At 47.0% G+C, this 15,652-nt stretch overlaps 1 protein-coding gene across 3 annotated transcripts; it reads right to left on the reverse strand.

Annotated features, from left to right (window-relative positions):
* Window positions 1-1,834: 1,834 nt before the first annotated feature.
* ZNF319 (zinc finger protein 319) lies at window positions 1,835-15,650 on the reverse strand. Of its 3 annotated transcripts, none has more exons than XM_014597049.3 (3): window positions 15,514-15,650; window positions 14,843-15,175; window positions 1,835-12,317 (listed from the first exon to the last, which is right to left on the reverse strand). In XM_014597049.3, the coding sequence occupies exon 3, from the start codon at window positions 11,994-11,996 to the stop codon at window positions 10,326-10,328; it is 1,671 nt and encodes a 556-aa protein (XP_014452535.1). In that variant the 5' UTR covers window positions 11,997-12,317; window positions 14,843-15,175; window positions 15,514-15,650; the 3' UTR covers window positions 1,835-10,325. The 3 variants fall into 3 exon arrangements, with proteins under 3 accessions (XP_014452535.1, XP_014452534.1, XP_059569681.1); XM_014597048.3 differs by having other exon boundaries at window positions 14,675-15,175; XM_059713698.1 differs by lacking the exon at window positions 15,514-15,650 and having other exon boundaries at window positions 14,675-15,495.
* Window positions 15,651-15,652: the final 2 nt, after the last annotated feature.

The raw sequence follows: 15,652 nt of genomic DNA on the forward strand, positions 1-15,652 counted from the left end.
CAATCTGACCACTGCAAATTCTATGGTTTTATGGTCATTTAACTAATTCAGTGTCAAAAGTCAAGTCAGAAGTCAACAGTTGGCAGTGGTTTTAGGTTGCATGCCCTAAAGATACACAATATTATCCAACACTCCAGAACTGTAAAGTTGAAAAAGCAGCATTTTTTTTATGTGCCTAAAACACACAATTTAGCTTTCCACCTTCCCATCTCTACGCTGGAAACAACCTATTGGAGAAGGAAGCACAACAGCAACGAAGGGTTTCACCCTGTTTGAACTGGGCACAATTCCAAAGGTTGAAAGTTGTGCTAAAGAAATTACAATGACATGTGGCAAGAATGAGGCATTTTCTGTCTCATCCAAAGCCAGGAAGTTCAGTGGCACAGAGCCCTCAAGCATGATGCCACAGTACTGTTTTCATACTAGCCCTGGAGGAAAGAGAGCTACATAACTCAGTTGCCAGCCTCACTTTCCTGATGTATTTAGGCCTTTAATTAGAGCTTTCCTAGCCATACACAGGATGCTGCCCAGGCAAGACACCTCTGCTGCAGTCCCTGCTATGATTACAGTGTAGCCATTGCCTCAGGCAATTGTCACTTCTACAATTACAAAAAAAAAGTCTCATAATTAATGGCTCTAGACATACAATATGCAATGGATATACTAGTTCTGTGCCTGTGTGTAAACTTCCCCCATCCTCACTAGGAGAGCCTACTCTCCAGAGAAACAGTACACTGTTCCTTTATGGAAGTTCTTTTCCACTGCAGTGATCTACTGCATAGTTTCTCAACCTGTAGTAGACATACCCCTGGGGATACGCGAGAGACAGGCAGGGGGTACACGTTTACCCTGACACTTGCTCTCTTGCCCTTTTTTCCTCTCAAAACTATGGCAAAAAATGTGGTGTGTGACACATTGCGCAGCACTTTAAATTCCCCAGTAATAATCTGGTTCAGCCCTCCTAGCTTTGACAAACATCACCTCTGGCCCAGGTACATACTTGAGTTGTGCACCCCGGTGTAAAAGGTGGCAACCCTACCCACACCAGATCAGACATCTGTTATATCACAGCCTTATGTACACAGCTGTTCTTCCAACATATGGCACATAGTCTGTAAATAGAAAATCCCCTGCAAAATTGAGTGTTGGGATACTTATTAAAATTTTCAGAAGTTAGGGGGTACTCGCTACTTAAAAAGTTGAGAAACACTCATCTACTGGATCTTTAATGCAGTAGTGTTATTCATTCTCTCTTTACAGAGTCAAGGATTTTGGTACAAGTGCGTCTCTGCCTGCAGACCAGGATAATCTCAGGCAAGTCACACCCCCCTGCCATGTCTTCAGTTTCCCTTCTACGTGACATAGGTAATGGCCTCTATTTTATCAAAATGATTTCAGATCAATAGATACAAGGCACTCTACAGTCATAAGAAAGAACTGTTTAGAAGGAGATCATGGGAGAGGTCTGAAGAAATGCCATGAAAAGAACTGGCACTTTGATGGGTGCCCTGAGTCTATCAAGGAGTGCCTTATGTCTAAAAAAGGCTGAGAACTGATGAAACCATCGCTAGTTGTACTGGTTTTTCAGAGCACCTATAGCTGTCGCTGCCAAGTTGATATCCAGGAAAATCTTTGGCAATAAAACCTCTCTCACAGCAGGTGAAAACTTCTTATTGAAGATCTTCGCTCCCGTTTTTTAACCCCTCGGTATCTTTTTTTCCCTGATCCCTGGCAGAAAAGTTCAAGAATGAGCAGCACCAGGAATAGATTTACCAAGAGCAAACCCCCAGCGTAACGCTCCCACCTCTAGAAATCTTACACACCCACAGGAAGGTATAAATAACTATAAATTTATTAGTAAAGCAAAACCATTTGACACTCACACAGAAGAGCTGGACAGGTTAATACAATGTACATATATACACACACGTATCGAATATAGTCTTATAAACACATGGAGAGCAGTGTTAAAGGCACTGCAAGCCACACAGAGACCTCATTGCTCACGGGTGCAACTTCACACAGCCCTGCTAGGTCACAGAACTGGAGTTACAGGCATAGGTGTTGAGGAACTATCAATAACCTCACCCCATCAGGGCCCCAAAGATGCCTCTGCTATTGACACAGCTCCCTGGCAATGAAGAACTGCCCCTGAAAAGCAATCAGATCCACTGATCCTATAAAAGTTTAGAGACAAGCACATGGAGTCATGGGTTAGAATTCCACCTTGAGGTTCCAGCAGGAGGATTTGCTCTCAGAGGTCTAGGGATATTGTGAAGCTCAGTTCCCTGATGTCCATAGGGTGCTATCAAGGAACAAAGAGTATCACAAACCTCAAGAGATGCTTGAGTGGTCAGAACCTCACAATGGAGTTGTAGCCCCAAAATTCAGACTTGCCTGTCATTATTGCATCTCTACATTATGAATGTGTGTAAAGGAACTTAAATCTTCCTATAAGCTAACTCATTGTGTCACAGCTTCATAAAAGAGAAACACTCCAGAGAATAAGACTGATTTTTTGCTTCATTTGTTAAGCAATTTGTTACTAATTGCAGCTCTGGGTTGATGGTATTGCCTGAAGGAAATAAAGAGTGCTCTTCTCCAAAACACCAAGCAAGCCAGGAGTGTTAAGAGGACAGCCAAGAGACCGTAAAAACCTATTGTTATAAGATGGTTTCTCCCCTCATCTCTCCTGCAGATTTGCCTTTCATTGTCCATCTTCACCCACACCAACCCTGCCAGCAGCCACACAAGCAGTGAAAAAATACTTCCCTGCTCAGATCTAAGACGGACACTCTCCCTCACCATTAGGCCTCAAAACAGTCACCAGACATGGGACTGAGAGTGTATAACTGTCACCAGGGAGGCTTCACATCTTGGTAAGACCAGAAGACTCATCTAGCTTATCAGCACAACACACCGTCCACTAGTCTCCCCCCGGCCTTCCAAATTCTCTCTTCCCAAACAAGACTGGGCAAAACATCTCTTCAAACTTTTCCTATACTTTACCACCAGCACACACCAAGGCTGAACTGATGTGCCTACCTGTACTATCGATGAGGACTCCAATTGCCAAGGAACATGGCCACCAGAGCCCAAGCCTCTCCTAACTTTGGTTCAGTGGGGCTTTGTAGGTATGGACTGAAAAGGGGGGGTTGCCCATATCTTATCAGAATTCACCAGAAGCTGGAGGACTAACTCCCAGCTTAGCAGTCTGTGACCTTTAGATAATTTATTTTTGAAGACCCTTAGTAAAAAATAATACATGATTTATAAATAAAGAAGCCAACGTGAGGTGCAAAGAACTCTGAATGCTTACAATCAGCACACAAGAGGCAGAAAATAATGGATTAGAAAGCACACATCAGCTGTGAAGAGCAGGAGACAGAATCTGCAGGTCCCTAATTGCTGAGGTATGATAGAAACATCTCTATCCTCCCATCTTCTCTGGGTGGTTCAAAGTTCCATCCTTTTATTCCTGTTCTTCTGGTCTCTTAGCATGAAGCCCATGATGATCAGCCGCATTTAACATGTTGCCACCATTTATCAGATAACATCTCAAGTGCTCAGCTACTGTCCCTGGGTTCTCATGCAAAACATCCTGTACTTGAGTCTGCCAAACTTATTTTGCTAGACAACATTTTGTGAGGGCTCTGATAAACCTTGATGTAACCTGTGCAACACAGTTGGGTAAGAAAATTTAGGAGCATCTGAACGCAGAGAAAGGAGGTGTAGAGACACCTGGAGTCTCTCACAACAAACTGAAGATGGGAGAGAAAGGAAGTGCAACACACAAACAGAGTTTAACACTTTTTACTCCATAGAGGCTTTGGCAACATTTGCTCTTTGGTTTGAAAGTAAAAACTGAAAAACAGTTAACAGTGGAAGATCCCTTTTGCCCCATAGGATGGTGTCTGTCAATCACTTATACAAGGCAGCCACTGAACCAACACCAAGAACCCACCCCAGTCCCCACATTGCCGGTCACTGTAGGTGGGTGCCTCTCAGAATTCTCTTCCACACTATTTCTACTGCTTTTTCCAATAAAGAAAACAAACCATCTCTGGAAGGCACAGCAATGGAGACCAACCGTCTTCTCCCTGCTCAGAACATATTTAATGGAACAGCTTGGACTTAAACAGTTATTTTTACCTTACAAAAATAAATCAGGATTATAGTATCACTCTATAATCCACTTTGTCCCCCAACCCTCCCTCCTCCCCCTTGCCCCAGGGACAGCATTTTAAACACTGTCAATGAAACGTGCTCACACACCCACTCACCCATACCTGCTCCTGGAGGAGATGCCATCATCTAAGCTACCCATTTTCTTTCCCCCTTTAAATAGAACAGAATTGCCCTCTGGCCAAGCAAAACACATCGAGTACAACCCTGAGGCCACTCATGTCCAATTCAACTGATTTGCATGAGGATTGATAAAGCTTAAGGCCAACTTCTGCAAACCTAGGTGCTTACAGTTCTAATTCCTTTTCTAAGTACCTGAATCAGTGGCCTTTTTGTTTTCTGTGGCCTCACAAAAAATAATGGAACATGTTTAGCATTCCTGTGCTTGGGCTGGCCATTTTTGAGGTACCTAATCCTTACTCCTGAAATCTTACCTTGAGCACCAGAGGCTTTAAATTTTGGGTTCAAATTCTTACTAGCTCCCAGAAATTTCCATAGCCCTACAATACATTCCCCTTCATCAGGATGCAGCTGCACTAAGTGGAAGACTTCGATAACAGCCCACAGTGCACACAGGCTTGATACATGCAACCCTCCAGCTGGGAATGTTGCAGCAATACTTTACATTTCCACATACTGAACATGGATTCAAGAAACCTTGAGCTTGATTTTGTAACATGATTTTAATGGTGTTCTGGCAGCATGAAATGGACTTATGCAAGTGAGAACTGCTACCAGAAATTAACCCTTGCCCAGGTAACACAGAACTAACCTGAGGGCTCTTATAGCACATTTGTTCCCTGAGTAGGGGACTGAGCAGGAGGAGGAGGGCTGGAATGCATCACCATTATCCACCTCAAGGACCACAAGCCTATCTGCTACAGAAATAATCTTGGGCACAAGCCCACACAGAAACTGTTCGCCCCTCTAGAAACAGAGCAGGCTAGGAAGTGTGCACCAACAGAGCTCTTGGGACAAGTAATGCAAAAACAGTGACAGGAGTGAGGGTCAGAGGTTAATAACAAGTGCTTCAAGGGGGGACACCAGTCACAGCATGCTGGCCAGAGCTCACTGGCCCTCACTCAAGGACCACAGGAAGCAAAATTAGTTAGAGCAGTCTCTGCTCTGCTGTAATCCAGCAGGCCCCATTCTATATTTCTATCCCAAGCACAGGAATGTGCTAATAGAAGCAGCAGGCCCCCTTTGAATGGTCTCATCCCCACAACACACCACATCAGTGCAGGCCAAGATGCATTGTATTGAATTGCACAGGTCTCTGGAGAAGATAGAAGGCTGTTTCAAAATTTCATAGATTCAAAGATGCTAGGGTCAGAAGGGACCTCAACAGATCAATGGGTCTGACCCCCTGCCTAGACAGGAAAGAGTGCTGGGGTCAGATGGCCCCAGCCAGATGCCTATCGAGCCTTCTCTTAAAGACCCCCAAGGTAAGGGAGAGCACCACTGCCCTTGGAAGCCCATTCCAAATTTTGGCCACCCTTACTGCAAAGTTTTTCCTGATGTTTAGCTGAAATCTGCTTTCTGTCAGTTTGTGACCATTGTTCCTTGTTACCCCAAGAGGTGCCCTGGTGAACAGAGCATCTCTGATCCCTTGCTGTGTTCCCCTAATGAATTTGTAGGTGGCCACATCACCTCTCAGCCTTCTCTTGCGGAGGCTGAAGAGGTCCTGGTCCCTCAGTCTCTCCTTGTAGGGCTTGTCCTGTAAGCTCCTAACTATATGAGTGGCCCTCCTCTGGACCCTCTTGAGTCTACCAACATCCTTCTTGAAGTACGGCACCCAAAACTGGATGCAGCACTTCGACTGCAGTCTGACCAATGCCATATATAACCTCCTTGGTTCTATTTGTCATGCATCTGCTGATGCATGATAAAATGCAGTTAGCTTTGCTGATGATTTTGTCACACTGACAACTCATGTTCACCTTGGAGTCCACTATAACTCCAGAATCCCTTTCTGCTTCTGTGCTTCTGAGGGGGTCACTTCCCAGCCAGTAAGTATGCTGGATATTTTTGCACTCTGCACTTGTCCTTGTTGTACTGCATCCTATTGTGTACTGCCCTCTTTTCTAACCTGTCCCGGTCTGCCTGCAATCATTCCCTACCCTCCGGAGTGTGCACTTCATCCCACAATTTAGTATTATCCACAAACTTGCACAAAGTACACTTCATGCCCATATCCAAGTCACTGATGAAGATATTGAAGAGTACAGGTCCAAGGACCAAACCCTGAGGGACCCCACTACCCACATCCTTCCAGGTCAATACCAACCCATCTACTACCACTCTCTGGGTGCAACCGCTAAGCCAATTTGCCACCCACGGGACTGTGTAACCATCTGTGTCTCAGCCTCTTAATTTATTCATGAGAATGGGATGAGATACCGTATCGAAGGCCTTGCTAAAATCCAAGAAAATGACATCCACCTCTACTGCATCTAAGCATTTTGTGACCCCGTCATAAAAACAAACCAGATTGGTCAGGCATGATCTAGCTGCTACAAACCCATGCTGGTTTCCCTAATCCATCCTAGTTTCCCCGATTTCAACAAGGCTGTTTGAAAATTTCACTTGGCTGGGCCCTCACACCTACTCAAACCTTCCTCCACTTAGCAAGTAACATCCTGTACCTGCCACAGATAGAATGAGCTATCACATCACTAGCATCAGGGGCAGGCCTCCGGCAAGTGCTACCAGCAGTGACTTTCCAAATGAAAGCACCCTCAGCTAGGACAGAGCAAAATCTTCCACCTGAATGATGAAATACCAACCCTCACCCTCAGTTCTCAGTGGAGTACCAAGCCTCACATCCCCATGCCTGTCTCTATATACGAGACCAACTTATACACAGGACAGACACAACTACTGCTCCCTCCTGTCACCAAGAGCACCTGTTAAGGGCTGGAACAGGTGGTCAGGATACCCATGATACACTGTACTGCCCAGCCAGCATTGCTAGTCTAGAGAAGTCCAGCACATGACTCACTGTTTGGCTCTAAGTCAGAAGCACACAGCCAAACACAACCAGAATGAGCACTATTGCCAGGAGGAAACAAAATTAAGTGTAGCGTGGTTCCCCATTTCTAAAACTGGCCTAAAGCTTGGAAGAGGTACTGAGTTGAAAAGACAGAATGCTAAAGAGTTTGCTGGACCCCTGCAGCAATAGGTCAGAAATCAAACTGGGACAAAAAGGAGAATTATTTCTTAATAACAACAGTATTGCTTAGTGATTGCCCCCTCCCCCTTCTGGCACCTCACAGCAAAAGTACTGAGATTGCAGGAACTGCACAGCCACTCCCTACTATATATTCATATCCGCACCTCTCTTATCTCAAGGGACTGGTATTTACCACCCATAATAAAACCTATTGTCTGCCATTTAGCTACAGTACGGCCTCATTAATCCACATTTTGGTCTCTCCGCAGCAGTTCAAACAACAGCTGGCAGAGCAACTGTGAGTGAGGTCTATTACTGCAACTCTAGTGGCAAACACTAATGCAAAACATTGACTTGTATATTTAAACTGTCAGTAGCTGCTGCTGTCAAAATAACTCCAGCGAGAACACTGGGACACATTCTTGATTTGTTTTGTTTTAATTTTAAATGAATGCATTCACTTCTGAGTCCATTCAGAAGTGTGGGTCATTCCCAAAGGACCTCCCAAGGCATTTGTGCAAATTAGTGTAAAACACAGAAGGTTTCTGCATCTGGAACAATAAAACTTGCCTCCACGGCCAGGTCTGTTATATTTGAATGGACTTTAAAATTTGGTTTCTTAGTATATTCCTCCTGAATCTAACCTTCCATTTGCGATGCCTCAAGCACCACCCCCCCATCCCCAAGCCATTCACAAAGACAGACCTGAACAAGATGAACTTGCCTTGATCTTGTTTCATATTTTACTCCTACAATTAAACATACACTGAACTCACTATATATTAAACATCAAAAACAGCTACCTAGAACTGAATATCTCTTTTAAAATCCAAGTTATCACATCTCTTTTTTTAAAGATCCAAAATGACATCAAATTAAACTATACAGGATTCTTTTTTCTTTTTAATGAATATTAACAAACTGCTTTAAAAAAGCAAAATGGAAAAAAATAACAATGCAGACAGAAAACTTGATAGGAGGAGGTTCTATATATCTGAGGCAGCATGAAATATGATGAGCATCAGTCACTCCTCCTTGGGCATCAGAGAACACGGTTTATTCTGGCGTTCTTAAAGCTGCGAATGAGGAAAAGAGAACTCCACCCCATTCATTCAAATGGTTCCAGCCCCCTCAAGGAAACAAGCTCTGGTCCTCTTTGCAATGCAGGAAGTGAAACTGCAATAGAGAAGAAAGCCCTCCCTCCTCCATTTGAATCATCTGAATCTCTCGAGACTAAACAGGCACAACCCAGCCTTCTGCAAGGAAACGGAGGCATCTTGTTCCACTGTAACACTTATCATACGGACCCCCTCTCCAATGTAGACCATTGAATGGCCACTGCTCTCAATAATTACAACAGACTACAACACTCCCAGTTCAAACAAACACTGGTCAACCAAGCCAAGCAAAGTGGGAGGAAGGAAACAATTATGGGTAATCCAGTGGGCATGCCCCTTGCCTGGAAAAAGTGTCCAGATGTCAGCTGATGAACCTTGGTCATGAGAATCCAACAACACTGTGCAGCTGGTAGCTTTTGGGCAGCTTCATCAAGCAGAATAATATGATAGGGAATTTGTATTGGGGTCTAGGCATTTATCTTAGTTGCAATAAAATGAACTATATCCTTCTCTAGAAAATTTGCAAGGGGCAAGGGAAGAGGAAGATCAGTTCACAGGGAATCTCACTAGGAAAAGTTTTCATTCCCTTATCTTCTGCCAACCTGCCTCTTCCCAAAGAGACAATTACGTAAATGTGGATTAGCCTCCACAAACAGAACTAGAAAAATCATAACCCTAAAGGTCACGATGCAATTCCCTGGATGTGGAATTTGGGTTATAATTTCAGAACTCCCAATTTGATACCCTTAAGCTCATTTCCAAATAAACATCTCTTCTATAGGAATCCAGGAGACTGCACTTTAGCAGTAGCATCTTCCCCACCCCTTGGCGTTTTACTGCTACTTATAACCCCCTGGTTTACGCATCAATGCAAGTGCAAGGGCTACTATTTTACATCCAATCCAAGTGCGTTGCTAAGTGCTATAAAAGGATTTGTGGGCTGGCAGCAGTTGCAAGACCCTACCATGGCAACGTCCCTCAAGACAGCTGTAAGTCTTAGGAAAGTCCAAGGTGTCCCCAGATGAGCAGCTTGGAAGCTTGAGGGTTCTCAGACTATTCCAATCAGGAATACAGGTGGCCTGAGGGGTTAGCCTTAGGGGTTGCGGTTTCTTTAAGTAATGTGTAGCATTCATGCCCCACCTCAATTCCAGAGTTATGGGGGAGAGGGGGGGAGCAATAAGAGGAATAGAGCCTTTGCTCAAAGCTACTGCATGATTTCAGTCAGCTAAGACTGCAAAGGCAGCAGTGCCTTTGGAGCACAACAGTCCCACAGCTTCTCCTTCCTGCATGCTACTAGGACATGGGGGAGTACCCAGGGGCATTTAATTAGACAGTGTGGTTTTAAAATGATCTTTATAAGCTACCTTGTTAAGATGGAACTAGTAAGCTGGAAGGCCCCTGAGCCCCCAAGGAGAGTAGTGCTGGGGCCTGGCTTGAGAGACCTGCGCCTCTCTCAAAAAAAAGGTGAGTTACCCAGTTCTCTCAGGAGACCTCGGTACTGGGGGACATGGGAGAAGGACAACAGTTTACAGGCAGTGGCTGAGAAAGGACCTATGAGCTCACAACACTGAACTGCAGTTGCAAGGAAAACTATAAACCAGGAGAGAACAAACAGGAACAGGATTCATTTCCATCCTTTGCCTCCCTTTTCCTCCATGCCCCCTCTTGGGCTTTGCACGTCACTAAAACACCAAATGCAGGTGGAAATGTACAGAGGCCAGGATGATGTCTAACCGGACTGGCAGATCTTCTCCCACTGCCCTCCCAAGGTCCAGGAATCCGCCTTGTACAAGAAAAGAGAAGGGGCTGTTGAAGAGGTTCACATGCAAGCAGAAACCTGTGGGGGCAGCTCAGGGCAAGCACGCAGCCACCTGATATGCCCCCTCAGTAGTGTGCTGGACACTGTGCTCCTGCAGCAGGCCCAAGTCCAGGAACCTCTCACCACACCACATGCACTTGTACTGCTGCTCCCGGGCATGCACACTGTGGTGCTTGTTGAGGTGCTCGCGCTGCTTGAAGGCCTTCTCGCATGAGGGGCACTTGTATGGCTTCTCGCCTGTGTGCACCCGGCGATGGCGCTGCAGGTCCGAAGCATATTTGAATCGCTTCTCGCAGTCTGGGCACTTCAGGGGCTTCTCGCGCACTGGGTCACAGCGGTGCTGCACAAACTCTGAGGAAGAGAAGAAGCGTCTCTCGCACAGTGTGCACTTGAGCGGCTTCTCTGTGCAGTGCGACAGCTGGTGCTTCTGCAAAGCCGAGGACCTCTTGTAGGATTTGTTGCACACGGTACACTTGAAGGGGCGCTCAGCGTTCTGCACACATTTGTGCCGCAGAAGCTCTGAAGACTGGTTGAAGCCCTTCTGACACACATTGCACTTGAAGAGGTTCTCAATGCCATGCACATGCTGGTGGTAGACCAGGTGGGAGGGCTGCACAAAGCCCTTCTCGCAGAGGCTGCACTTGAAGGGCTCCTCCACCTTGTGGGTGCGGCGGTGGCGCATGAGGGCATACTGCTGTTTGAAGCTCATCTGGCAGAGGTCGCACTTAAAGGGCCTCTCCTCGCTGTGGGTGCGCTCATGCTGCCGCAGGTCTGAGGGGCGCTTGAATGACTTTTGGCACTCACCACAGCGGAAGGGGCGCTCCCCACTGGGTGTGCACTGGTGGTGCAGCAGCTCCGACGACTCCTTGAAGTGCAGCTCACAGACATTGCACTTGAAGAGGTGCTCACCTGAGTGGGCATACATATGGCGGACCAGGTGTGAGCGATGCTTGAAGGTCTTTTCACACACTGTGCACTTGTAGGGCCGCTCTGAGCTGTGTGTCCGCTTGTGGTGCACCAGGTGTGAGGACTGGCTGAAGCTTTTGTCACACAGGGTGCACTTGTAGGGCTTCTCGCCCGTGTGGATGCGCTCGTGCCGTGACAGCTCTGAGAGGTGCTTGAAGGTCTTCTGGCAGATGGAACAGCTGTATGGCTTGTCTGATGGGTCCAGAGGCTGGGCATGCTCCGCCTCAGGAGGCTTGTAGGTCTTCTCACAGATGGAGCACTTCATGGCATTGCCATTGTGCACGTTATGGTGCTGTGCTAGGGAGGTGAGTAGGGAGAAGCCCATTTTGCACACACCACACACAAAAGGTTTCTGTTCCACCTGGATGCACTGGTGCTCCAGGAGGTCGGTGGCCTGGTGGAAGATCTTCAAGCACTGCGTGCACTGGAAAGAGCGGTCGTGCCCAGGCAGGCACTGGTGCTCATGTGGATTGGACAGGTGAGTGAGGTCATGGCCACACACGCCACATTTGTGGGAGGGTTCTCCAGCCTGGATCGGTGGGTGCTGGTGGTGCTGCAAATTGGGGTCTGGTTGGAGCAGGATGCCGTAGACTGCACAACCCAAGGCGTTCTCAGCCGTGGTCGGAGGGATTGAATGCTCTGCGAGTGCTGCTGTCCCAGTGTGATGGGGTTGCTGTTGTGCTTGTTGTTGTTGTTGTTGCTGCTGCTGCTGTTGCTGTTGCCAGCTTTCTGACATGCTTGGGAAAAAGAAATGGGATTTCAGCACTGACAGCTTCAGCTTCTCAGTCGAAAGGATTTGATGAAGAGAATATAATTCCCAGCAGCTGGCCCTGAATTTGGGGATGGGAAATCCAGCCCAGTCTCAAATCTCAGGAGGAGAAGATGGAAAGCACCCTTTGCAAGATCATTTCAAGTTTCAACAACAACAACAACAACAACAGAATATATATTAAAGCCAAAAGCAAAAGTGTTTTGAAGATGATGGGAGGCCCTTTTCCGTGCTGGCCTGTTGCGCTCACATTTGTGAAAGGTGATGGAGGCACTCCAAGGAACAGCTCTGCAGGGAAGAAGACAGCTGACATCAGTTCCCACAGGTAAGCAAGACACCTTCACATTCAATCCTTTTTGCTGTGGCTCAGTTTTACTATTCCGCAAAAAAACAAAGCAAACGTAGGGGATCTGAAATAGGAGGAACGTGGGCCAAGTTTTATTTGGTACTAGCAGGGGACCAATCCTGTCACAACCCAGTTAGACATTCTCTTCAGAGTCCCTAACTCACACTATACAAGCTGTGCTGCAGTGATGAGCTGCCTTGTTTTCTGGCTCCCTGCACTGTGAGTTGGATATGGTCTTCCAAAAGAGGATGCATGCATACAACTGTGCGTCAAGCAGCTGTTTCACTTTACAGATACTCTTGGGATTCTTTCAGCCACATTTAAGGCATAAATTAAGATCATCTGGTGACCTGTCACCATCCCTTGCTCAATTATCTCAGCAGAGGACTGACTATGCAAGTTAATTGGATTAATACAAGCAAGACTCAGATTTGGTTTCAATAAATGTTTCTGTTGCAAAAGCACTGGCTAGAGACCATGGCAGTAGCTTTCTAGCCACAACACAAACACCCAACCTTTTTTGATTATTTGATGTAAAGCTCTCTCAAGGGAGTATACAACTATTTGACTAAAAATGCTACATTCCAAAAATGCTTACAAACATCTGTAGCAGCAACTGAAACAGGAGCTTCCTGAATTCAGACATACTAAGCATGCAATATTAGTTTCACTGTCAGGCAGACTGAAGTGCTGGATACATGCTGCTTTATGCTTAAAAAAAAAAAATCCCAATTTTATCAGTAATGCTTTCCGATTCAAGCAGGACTGGTTGAGTAGCACAAGCTCACTGGGAGAAACAGTCCATGGTGATGCTTCAGAATTTACTTCCTGTCCCTATCTTTGTTAGCATGCCTGACAATCCAGGTGCAGAAATGGAATCCAACCCTGAAGAAGAGATTCTCAGCTGTACAGTTCCACTGGCAGCATTCTATTTAGAGACTGGGAAGAACAAGAGAACTCCTATAAAACAAATATTTTTGCTTTCCTTATGGGCCCTTCTCAACATTAACCCCATTACAGGCAGAACACAGAATCCACATGTGGGTCTCTTAGTGAATCTAGCCAGAGCACATCGTGTAATTGGTAAGCTGCAAACAGACATGGTTAAAACTATGGAAGAAAAAAAATGGAAACTAAAAACTTAAGCTGTATTTATACTCATTAGTCTTAATAACAAGCATCACATTTAACAGCAAGAGGTTTTGATCCCTCCAGATGTATTATTTTTGTTCTATTACTAAGAAGACTAAATCCATTAGGAGACAAGGGAAGAACCAGCAAGGCCCAAGTGCAGGCAAAACCCTGGTGAATTACCAGAACCATGCTGCAGCTGTTGAGAAGAATGGTACTGGTATTCCTACCAGGCCATTATTCCAAGTCCCTGTTCAAGATCTACATCCTTCCTGCCAGTTATTAAGTAATAGGTACCTGTGAGTTCAGCAAAAATAGCTGGCTTAGTCTTCTACTCATGAAGTAAGAAGACTTTCCCCATCAGTAGCAAGTGGCATAAAAAAAAGCCAGCCCCTGACTCCATATGGTACACCACAGACCTCACCACAGGACATGGGCAGACCAAACAATCATTCCATTGAAAAAAAGGAGATGGATGGGACCAGTTGCACACGTATTAATCTACTCTGTTTTGTCTGTCTGCTCTATCCTGTGGTAAGTGGAAGTTAAACTAGGGCAGCATACCCCTGAATGAAACTAATCACTAAAATGACCATGGTTTAGCATCCACCTACCATGGGACAGAAGAGACAGATGAAGTTATAGCAGATCAACCTGATACACATTAAAGAGTGAGGAGTGATCTTAAATGCATAATGGTGTCATCTCTCCATATGCCCAAACCTATTTTGGTACTCATCATGATGCCTTACTAACAGTAGGATATTTCATTAATTTGCCCTCATAAAATGGTACGGATGATATTCAGAAATGACATAAAAAAAATCTCACAGGTAATGAAACTAGAGAAATTACCCTCCCTAACCCCATATAGTCCATCCTACCCCAGCTTTAAAACTGAGAGGCAAGAACATTTATATGAATCAAATACCAGTAGCTACAGTATCTGAAATAAAACAGTTTAAAAGGACACAACGTCCTTTCAGGACCCAAACCAACAACCAACTCCCCTTCAGCGAGGTTATTTTATACACAGCTGTTATGGTGCTCAGTAAGTGGCCGTTTCGTATTAGCAGATGTAGGATTCTGGATGTTTAGACAGTGATCTGACACAGCAGGAGTATTGCACAGAATTCGCAAATACAGCAAGCAGTTAGAAAATACCAACCTGGGTTAACTGAGGACTACGTACAAGCAAGGTAAAGCCAGTTCCCAGTCAAAGTTGCTCCTTGGTGGGATTCACAGGAGGGAATTCAAGGAACTTGAGAATGAAAGCAATACTCCCAGACTGGAGCACTGCAGCAGAAAGGCCTGAAGCGCAGGGAGCTCCACTCACCTTGCGCCTCTCCTCCCACCCTGGGGCAGTGAATCTACCTGCCTTCTAACAGCCTCCCGTTTCAGGCCCAGCTTCGCTTCCTGCTTAGCCTCCCGCTGAAGTCACATCATCACAACGACGGTCCTGAAGGAGAGGATGACTTCATGGCACTGGCTGGCAAAATAAAAGGTGGCAACGGGATGCGGAGAAGGACTCAGGGTCCAGGCAAAGTCATTTCACAGCGGCCGAGAGGAAATGGCAGAAGGGCCTGTGCTTTGACTCTCCTCCCCGCTCCGGCCCAGGGCTCCCAGGCTCCGACGTCCGGCCAGCCGCAGCACAGCCTCGAGCTCAAACCTGTTCAACAAGAGCAGTCGTGAGGCGCAGCGCCCAGGACGGTGCCGCGGGCCCGCGCCGCCCCTCCCGCATCCCCAGGAGCCCCGAGTCGGGGCGGGAGCTTCTTCCCTGCCCGGGAGGAGCGAGGGCCGGGCCGGGCCGGGCCGGCGGGAGCAGCAGGACCCCCCGGGCCCGGCGGAGGGGAGCGCAGGCAGGGGGGCCGCGCCGCGCCACAGCCCGGGCCACAAAGTTGAGGACAAAACAAACGCAGGGGGCGGCGCCGGGCCCGAGGGGGGCGGGGGGAGCCCCGGGACGGACGGGCGGGGACACAAAGGGGCCGGGCCGGGCCGCTCTCTCACCTGCAGGCCGGGCCGGTGGCGCTGCTGTCACCCGACCCGACCCGGCTCGGCTCGGCTCGCGGGGGCGGGGGCGAGGGCGGGGGCGGACGCGGCCGGGCCCGGGGAGGCCCAGACGTCGGCGGGGCGGGGCGGGGCCCCC

The sequence above is a fragment of the Alligator mississippiensis genome, chromosome 10 (assembly GCF_030867095.1).
Source record: "Alligator mississippiensis isolate rAllMis1 chromosome 10, rAllMis1, whole genome shotgun sequence".
Lineage (NCBI taxonomy): Eukaryota > Metazoa > Chordata > Crocodylia > Alligatoridae > Alligator > Alligator mississippiensis.

Bases quoted from the DNA above. Each gene is read 5' to 3' on its own strand.
- ZNF319 (XM_014597049.3), bottom strand. From the start codon at position 11,996: ATGTCAGAAAGCTGGCAACAGCAACAGCAGCAGCAGCAACAACAACAA.